The 9,889-nt window shown below is 34.3% G+C and overlaps 1 protein-coding gene across 1 annotated transcript; it reads left to right on the top strand.

Annotated features, from left to right (window-relative positions):
- The first annotated feature begins 4,229 nt into the window (after nt 1-4,229).
- LOC118747470 (pupal cuticle protein Edg-78E-like) lies at nt 4,230-4,898 on the top strand. The gene has a single exon (XM_036481520.1). The coding sequence runs from the start codon at nt 4,313-4,315 to the stop codon at nt 4,655-4,657; it is 345 nt and encodes a 114-aa protein (XP_036337413.1). The 5' UTR covers nt 4,230-4,312; the 3' UTR covers nt 4,658-4,898.
- The last annotated feature ends 4,991 nt before the right edge of the window (nt 4,899-9,889 follow it).

Raw genomic sequence — 9,889 nt, 5'->3', positions numbered from 1 at the left:
CAACAGTTGTTTTGTAAAAATGCGGGTCACAAGTAATACAAAACCAAAAACCGTAAGTGTCGGATTTACCAATTAAAGCCAGCAAAACCTTGAAATTTTTTTATAAAAATCAAAAAAAAAAACAATATATATATATATATAAATCCTTAGCAGAACAATTTGACTATAATACTGGTTTCTTTTCGAGAAATTTGGTATTAAAAACTAGAAAACTGTGAACTCTGTGTGTTTTGTAAAAAAAAAAAAAATTTGTTATTTTGAACTACATATATTCATATCGTGGTGGCAGAAATAATAAAAACGCCTTACTTCAACTAGTTTTGGCCATATTTATTTTGTTTATTTAATGTTTTTTTACAAAAGTCTAGCTCGTTATATAGTAATCAATTTTTCAAACTTTATACAAAAATTAAAAAAAAAAAAATCAATAAATTTTCATAAAAACTTGAATTTTTTTATTCCTTATCTTTAGATGTGCAGTTTTGTAGCTGATTAAATTTTAGTATAACAACGTGTAAGTTTCAATCCTGGTGATTTAAATTTTTTTTTTGCAGTCGAACTTTTTTGTCGTGTTTTTATATATATATATATAAAAGTACGATTTATATGTAGAAACTGTTGTTGATTTTTTTTTTTACTTTTTGTTGCGAACGGTATTGGGCGTTTCATTTCATAAGAAATTCATGTTTTGTGTATTCTTTATGTGGAAGCAAATACACAACAGCGTCAGCAAGAAAAATTATCAAAAATTAACGGTATTTATGTATATGCGCTTCAAACTTGCACTTTATCCTACTAAAATTTAATGGGCTACAAAACTGCATACCCAAAATTTATACATATAATAAAATTGTGACAGGCCGATGTGTGTACATTATAGATATTGAAGAAAAATTAATGTGGGAGGTGTTTGTCTGTCTGCGTCACTCGAAAACTAATGCATAGAATCGAATGCAGTTTTCACCTATTTATTGCTTGAGGTCTAACTTAAAATATAGAAAAGAAATTAGAGAGTTACCAACTGTTTGAAAATTGCACTTTAGGTAAATTGATACGATTAAGTTAAATATTGCAATATGGATATCAAAAGAAAGAAATTTAAGAAGGCTTACAGTCGAAAATGTTTTTGTGGAAGGTGGCCACCTGTTTGAAAATTTTTGATTTAATTGATAAGATAAATTAAACATTGCAATATTAGTATCAAACTTTGAGAGCTTTGGGAAAGTTTACTGCCGAAAATATATTTTGGGAGGGGTTGCCACCTGTTTGAAAATTTTTATTCATTTAGATGGGTAAAAAGTAAATGAAATATTGCAATACTGCTGCTAAACTAAAGAGGTTTAAAAAAGTTTATTATCGAACATATTTTTGAAGCGGCTTGAAAAATTGAATTCAGTTAAATTGATAAGATGAAGTAAATATTGAATTCGTTTACCTTTGAAGGAAGCGCGCGATATGTAGACTCGAGATATAAGATTATAAATTAAATGTCTAGGAGAAAGCCGAAAGCCCTTTTAAAATATATCAAGTAACACCCACATTTATAAAAAATTTCATCAATCGAAATTTTTTTTGAAAATCTCCCTTCTTAAAACTCTTTAAATCTATTTAATTTTTTTATGAATGAGGCCATAAGAGTAAGAGAGTAACAACACAAAAATACTTTTAATGTGCAGTGAAGCGCGCCGGGTATTTGCTAGTTCTGAATAAATAGTTAAAAAAAGTGTAAGTTTTAGTAAAAACTTGTTAAATTTTTATAATTTGAATACAAAGTTTGAAATGCGCAGTTAATGAGTTAATGAGCTAGAAGAAAAAAATAGTATGCAATAAATAAACAAAAGAAATATAGCCAATACAGTCAAAATAAGGCGTCTCTATTATTTCTGCCACCAGTGTAAATTAATTTATACATACCTCGTGATTCATGCTCTATGCTCTGGCAATATTTGATATTTCTATTTTGTGAGCGCCTTTTTAAAAGTAAAAATGGTCTTATAGATTTTCAAGATATTCTTCAGCAAGATTTATACAATTTCACATCAAAACTAAACCAATTGGTTGATTTTCTTCCATTCGTGCAAAACCTATGCCTAACAAATAAATAGTCGTGTGCCACTCATAATAAACTGCTGTATGTTTCTCTAATGTTACTACAGCATCTCAAGCTCTTCGCACTCAGGTACATATTTCGCCCTCTCTCTTATAGCGGCAAATACGTCTCGCTTCCTTCTGTAGGCAGCAGGCGGCATCTTTTTTCTCTGCAGCTCGTTGAAATCCGACTACTTGGGCGGCGGTACTTAATGAGCGGGAAATGTAGTTCAACTGTTCGTTTATGTCGGTGTGTTGGAGAGTGCTCTCAGAGAATAGGTGTTAGAATCGAGTGGCGAATAAATTAGCCGTCTGTTGTGATTGCAGCTTTTCGACGACGTTAAGCTTTCCTTGCATTGTTGGGCGCACATTTTTTGCTGCGCAGAGGCGGGTGCGTATCTTGGTTGCAACAAGACAGTGGTTCCAGTCGATGTTTGGCCCTCGGAGTGTATGCACGTCTAAAACACTGGAAGCATGCCTTCCGTCTATCGCAACATGATCGATTTGGTTTCTTTTCTCTTCGATCTGGAGACAGCCATGTAGCTTGATAGATATTTTTATGCTGGAACCTAGTACTACATAATACCATGTTTCGGGCCCCGGCGAAGTCTATCAGCCTCAGGTCATTATCGGGCAGAATTTACGACAGTGGCGCCAAAGATCCATTTCTTGCCCACCTTGGCATTAAAATCGCTGAGCACGATTTTGATATCGTGTCGGGGGCAGCGCTCATATGTACGCTCCAAGCTCTCATAGAAGAGATCCTTAGACGCTTCTCTTCCGTCGGGGCAAGGGCGCAGATCAGCGAGATGTTGACGAATCTAGATTTGATGCGGATTGTGGCTAAACGTTCGTCCACCGGGGTGAACGCCAGTACTCGGCGACGGAGTCTCTTTTCTTCCACGAATCCAACACCGAATTTGCGCTCCTTTACGTGGCAACTGTAGTAGACGTCGCAAGGCTTCACGCTTACCTTGCCTTGCCCCGTCCATCGCATTTCTTGGATGGCAGTGATGTCAGCCCTTGTCTTCTTGAAGACATCAACCAGCCGGGTAGAGGTGCATACCCTCAAATCACAGTCAATTATACGTTTGCCGTCGTCGTAATCAGAAAAAGCGGGTCTAATCCGAGGCTGTATACTCGTTTTCATTGGGCGGGGTTTTAACGTGGCGAGACCCAAACCGAGCGCATGCGAAGTTTACGCCTTCTCACTTTAGCTCGCTCCCAAACGGGTGTTTGGTCGCTACCTAGAGGATACATGGATTTAAATATCCGGGCGTTGTGAGCTGCGATTTGAGCCGTACGCACAAGAATCACTTCTGGCCACTCCCAGGTGAATGGCAGTCAAAAGTTGTCCCCACTTACGTGGACTTCAGTATACGGAACCATCCTCCTTCGCTTCGCTTCCTACTTTTCCGTTATCGACGTACAAGTACCCATTCTGAAGGGCCTATTACTGCCGAAGTTCGGCTGCTTTCTGTTTTTTTTTAAGGGTCCCAATGCTTTTTCCCTCTTCCCCAGCAAACATTTGGTGTGATAAAAGAGTATTTAAGGAGTCCTATTTCGGAGCCTTTACGCTCATTTAAGAATCCGTGTTTTCCTTCCTCCGAAGATCGACTTATATGAACTTAAATTTGTACATCAAATGAATCTTAGTATGAGTCATATTGGACTCTTATTGGCCTTATATACGGCTCATTTTGGACTCTTTTAAGAAAATGTTTGGCTTCATATATGAATCATTTCAGACACTTTTTGAGGCTCTTTAATGCCTCTTAGTGGCCTCGTAAGTGGCTAGTTTCGTATTCGTTTTCATTTTCGTTCTCGCATCCCCTTTATATTCGCACTTGTCTTCGTATTAGACTCCACCTTCACCTTCATATCCGTCTTCAAAGCGTTTTCGTATTCACCCTCGTATAAGTCTTTGTATTCCTGTTCGTATTTTTCGTCGTGTTGTTCTTCGTATTGATCGTCGTAGCCGCCTTCGAAATCATCTCCATATTAATCCTACTCTATGTTCATGCTTAGAAAGAGAGAAATGTGAAAACTGGATGAAAGAGATATCCAACTTTAACAAAATTCGGTTTTTAGTTTAAACCAAAAAAACCTTTTTAATTTTTAATTTTTAATTTTTACGCATATATGTATACATATCATTCTTAACAAAACACAGTGTGTCTTTTTAGTGTTGTTCCTTGTGGGCATCATCACCGATCCCATTGGCATGGTGCAAGCTGCTCAACCTGGCGATTCTGATGCCTCCATCACTCTATTTCAAGTAGCACCGGCCGATGACTTAGGCATCTATAGGTATGCATATGAAACGAGTAACGGTATTTCCGTACAGGCCGCTGGTAGCGCTATTGAGGCGATAGGTATCTACAGCTATATGTCCCCCGAAGGCATACCGATCGAAGTGCGTTACATTGCTGACGAATTGGGATTCCATGCAGTTGGACGTCACATACCCAGACCACCACCAATACCAGACTATATACTCCGCTCGCTGGAGTATATAAGCAAACATCCGAATGATGAGGATCGTGGTCGTTATCGAATGTTAAAATAGAATAAAATACCTATTTTATACAGATGTACATATTTAGTACTTAAACAGTAAATATATTTAATCATTAAAAGTTAAAAGACCATTATAAGTATCACAAATTATATTTAGACATAATTTTACTTAAGCGAATTGTCATAAATGCATTTCCGATTTTAATATACGCACATACACACTAGGGTTATCTAAATACATATACATATGTACGTATGTATACGTATAAATATACATACATATAGCGAAATCTTATTTGCCTTTCACTTCGAAAATCTTGAAAAAAACATATGTATGTACATATATCTCACATCTACAAAGGTAAATACTCGGTAAGTGTATAAAGCAAAAAATGGTAAGTGCACAATTTCGTTCACTTAATTATTTATTATTTATTATAAAAGCAAAGCAATTAAAATTAAAACACAAATCTTCAAACAATTTTAATTTGATGGACTAATGGCCCTATTATGTATGGTGACTGGTGTCTATTTAGTTGCTGATCTAGTAGCCGTGGCTACCAGTATCGTACTTTGTATTATGTACAGCGATTAATCTTTGTAGACAGGAAAGCGCAGGCAATATCTGAATTTACTTTTTTTTACATGTACACCTTTAACAATTTATGTAAACAAATAACAAAATCGTCCTAAGCGGGAAACAGTAGCCGACAGTCAGTAGGCAGTTGCCAAAAAAGTGGGAAAAAACTAAAATTTCCTTGTCTTATGGGCCTTCGCCCTATAGGCAACCAGCATTGCGTCCAAGCACTACTTAAATCCGCACCTCTTCACTTATTCAAGAAATCTCACATTACCTAAAATGTATTCTTATTTTATTTTTTATTCTAAAACCCTTGGCAACACAACACAACAACAAGAGCTGAGAAACGCCTTATGTTTTTGTCAATGAAATGAACTGTAACACCAATATAACTTGTGTTGGTAGAAGATGTCCAGCCATCGCACTGTGGTTCAAAACTGTGCAATTTACTAGAGACTTCATTTTTAACTCAATTTGACAAAGTCTTTCTTAATGAAAGCTTATAAAATTTGCAAGATGCCAGTTGAGCCGGATTTATGAATTTTTATTTCCTTGTATTAAATTTTTTTAGTGCCAAAGTGTAGAAAAAGTAGCAATTTTGAAAAAAAATCGTTTCTCGTGTTCCAATTAATTAATTGTACAAATTAAAAACTGGTTGAACAAATCTAAAAATATAATAATTAAATGTGATGAAAAAATGAAATGGTGATTCCATTTCTTCTTAAAAATATTGCCCTTCCCCGGTGCAAAATGTGTTTGATGTTACACTCAACCCTGTAAAAATGCATGTTTTTGCCATCTTGTCCTTGTCTAGCTGACCCATTTCATAAAATTGTCGTTTTAAACAACTATCTGATTTTCAGGACAACGTCCTTCCGTGTCAAACCTCTTGTTTGAAGCTTTGGTATACCTAATATCTAACAACCAAAATTTGCCTTAATGAGCGCCAAATTTGTTCGGATTTCTTCAAGCTCTAGTATCGAGGCGAATTCATACAAGGTGGTAGCAGAAGTATAAAAACATATGTATAAATTCACCCTGTCTCACACACATATATCGTTTTTCCCCCGAAAATTTGTAAAATGTTGTAAAATATGCAAAAATAAGCACGTAAGTCGAACAAAAGCCAACTAAATTTTCCAGATATATGTAAAATAAGCTTTTTCAGCATTTGCTTAGATTTACCAGCCTTGATAATAATAAGAATATAAACTACTTAACATGCAGATGTGCTCGAAAAGTTAGCGAAAAAAAAAAATTATTAAAAATCAACGCGAACTCTTAGCCACTTGCTACTAGCACTTTGTTGTACTAAAATTTAACCATCTATAAAACTGCATACGCAAAATTTTTCTAAAAACTCGAAAAAAATGTATTTCGGTGAAATTTTTTTTATGAATTATTTTGGTGGTATTTAGCCATAAAAACGAGAACGGACTTTGTTTGCTGGGTTAGAGCTGCTTCGGCCGTTGAATTAAAAGCGAAACTGTTTCGCTTGGGGAAATGATAACTTTTTTCGTGAGGCATTCTAATATACAAATGTACTATTTATGTATAAAATGTCCTAAATATGTACATAGGTACATATGCAAGAGTAGCAAGATAGAATCAAACAAAAATTCAACATTACCGGCGGGCGTAGTACGCACTCTTCTTGTTTATTGCAGTGAAATTTCGAAACTGCTTTTGAACTAAACATTTTAATGACCCGGCAATGGGGCTATGTGACCAGTGTTGCCAGTTTGGTGCTTTTGGAGCTAGATTTAGCTCTCTATTTTTCCATTTAGCTTCGAAAATTGGGCTTTAGCTCCTAGCTCTTTTTTTAGCTCTTTTCAAAATTATGTAGCAATTTTTTACCTTCAGAAAATTTTAGTTGTGTTTGGTAATACATATATTAAAATTACAAATCTGTAAGTTCATTGTACAAGTATTGACTACAATTTATTTGGCTTTGGCGATCTCAGGCTATTTTCGATATCTTCATATTATTCTATTTCGATTAATACTTAGAAAACTTCCATTTCTAATACAAATGGCGCACAAGCAAATGGAAAATGGGCAAGTAAGTCAATTAGTTTATGCAAAGCCAAAAGTTAAGCATTGATAAAGTTACATATTTCGAATTTTCGATTTGTATCCACACGGGAAAATACAGACTGCACCATAAACTCATGGACCTAATGAATATATCGAGCCCTAACCGCCAAAATAACGTAAGCGACATTTTTTTCAAAATTTTCTTTTCGATGCAGAAATGCATCTAGATGCTCTAGGAATATTTCTGCATCAAAAAGAAAATTTTGAAAAAAATGTCGCTTAAGTTATTTTGGCGGTTAGGGCTCGATATGAATTCAAAAATTAATTAGAAGAAAATCGTTTTTCTAAACGCGGGGATTTTATTTTTAACTTACTAATTTTACATTTAAGGAGAGAAGGAAGTAAAACTTTTCAGACAAATTTTTCGAAAAAAATTATTCGTAGCCCGAGTTTGTATGGTCAATTCAAATATCTGAAATTGCAGATTTTAACAGTTTGTAAAGTACTTTTATTTCATTATCTAAATTATTTAAGTATGTGCATGCATATAAGTGTTATAACGAATTCGAAATATATGAACCTTATTTTGATTTTAAAAGTGTTTTTCAGCACTTAAACTTACAAAATTCGTGTTTTTTATAAAAATTTCGGAAAATGTAAAAACAACCTCACGTCAATAAATGCTCTACTTAAAAAAAAAACTAGCTCTTCATTTTAGCTACTATTAGTATTATTTAGCTCTTTTTAGCTCTTTTTTCCGGCCGTTTTAGCTCCAAACGAAATTTTTCTCTGGCAACACTGTATGTTACTCACAGTTAGATAGCACCTCCTGCCAATCACGCTCGCGTCTGCGGTACTTAAATTATCAGATTTCTACTAAACAATTGACTGAGTGTTTTATCAGATTAAATATCCGCTTTTTTCGGTAGGTCACCTTGGTGTCTACATACATACATACATATGCACATATGAGTGTACATACATACTGAATAATTGCAGTCATTAAAATTTAAAAATAATTTAACATGATTAATTAAAAATATTAATAAAGCAAATAAAAAATAAAAAATAAAATAAAGAGCGAAAGCACAATAACAATAAAAGACTCATCAGTTGTTAAGTGGATTATGATTTTTTTTTTTTTTAATTAAGACATTTAGTGCAGTGAAGTGTTATCGTGCGTCTTAAAACGCCAGTGTCGTGATTTGCGATAAGCTTTGAAAAACTACCAAATTTTAATATTGATACCCTCCTTTGTCTGGAGTTCTTTTAACAAATTGTTTCTGATATTTGAACCTATTTAACTTCAACTAAACTAACTGTCAACTCTAATTTTTAACTTTAAAATCAAACAGTAAATTATATAGCTACTATGTGTTTATGAAAATTATCGATAGAGATAAGAATATCACATTTTTCTATTCCTTCGAATACTTTTTGTCCACCATCCATGGCACTTATTGAATTTTTATTTTACTTCATACTAAAAAATAAGACCGCTTTGATTTGCTCTCCAGCTTTGAAATAATATTAAGCAATAAGGTGGAGCGAAAAAAAATTAATTTTTCGATTTCGAAATTCTAATAGCGCGGAGAAATTGTGTTACATGATCACATTTAACCGTGTTAAACCGTTTTCGGATCGGATAATATTTTCGGTTGCCTCAAGTGCCTTAAATTTTCGAAAAATCTCTCAAATTATACGTTGGTTAAAAAAATAATTGGGTATTATTATTGGGAATCTCCTGAAGAGAAACACGAGTTTTCCGGTCGAAAGTTGTTTATTTTCCCTATATAAAATAAATGGAAAACTTTGAGCGCTTTGAGCGATCTCTAATAGATTTTGATTTCAAAATAAAAAGTAGGGGTATATCTTTTCGGTATAGAACAATCCTAGGGGGTTAGAGCATACAAATTCCGACTTTACTTCTTTACATGAATTTATTTATTTTTTTTAGCACCCTAATGTACATACACACATTCATCTGCTAGACGCTATTTAATGAATGAATATTTTTTATGAAGCGAGGAAATAATAGTTTAATAAATCGGTATTAAGAAGAATAATTACCTTAATATCATAAAAATTAATTTAAAAAAAATATATATTTTTCTCTTTAAAACATCAAAATATAAACTAAAAAAAAAAAAATTACAAAAACAAAAGCTCCTGGCCGACGACTCGGACTTGAACTCGGATCCCCCAATTGGCAGTCTAGTGCTTTGCTTACTCGGCCATTGCGAGTTACGTAGACTCGACAGTCGTGGGAACGGCGCAATTTACAGCCTCATTGCGAGAGTCGTGTCGAATGCAAGTCGTTTTTCCAGAGTCGAATCGTATCGAAAATTTCATGTCATTGCCTAAAATTTCGACTCGACTAGTGTATTTAAACGGAAGAACTTGGCAGCACTGCATAGTTTTCGACGATTTTCGTCGTTTACTTATTTCAGCACGACAGTTAAGTCGGAAAGTTTAGGCAATGCCAGGCGAATTTATACAAGGTGGTGTTGGCAGAACAAAAACAAAAATTACAATAACAAATTATACTCACAATCAGTACAAAACAAACGTACAACAAACACATAATTTTGACATCGCCTTTGGCAATGCCATGTAATTTTCGATACGACTCGACTCTCGAAAAACAACTGGTACTCGACACGA

This window comes from Rhagoletis pomonella, unplaced genomic scaffold (assembly GCF_013731165.1).
Source record: "Rhagoletis pomonella isolate Grant_MI unplaced genomic scaffold, Rhpom_1.0 Rhpom_scaffold_00012, whole genome shotgun sequence".
Lineage (NCBI taxonomy): Eukaryota > Metazoa > Arthropoda > Insecta > Diptera > Tephritidae > Rhagoletis > Rhagoletis pomonella.
The sequence above is the reverse complement of the archived record's forward strand: the minus strand, read 5'-3'. Positions and strand labels throughout refer to the sequence as shown.

Excerpts from the sequence above, each read along its gene's own strand:
- LOC118747470 (XM_036481520.1), top strand. The coding sequence starts at position 4,313 with ATGGTGCAAGCTGCTCAACCTGGCGATTCTGATGCCTCCATCACTCTA.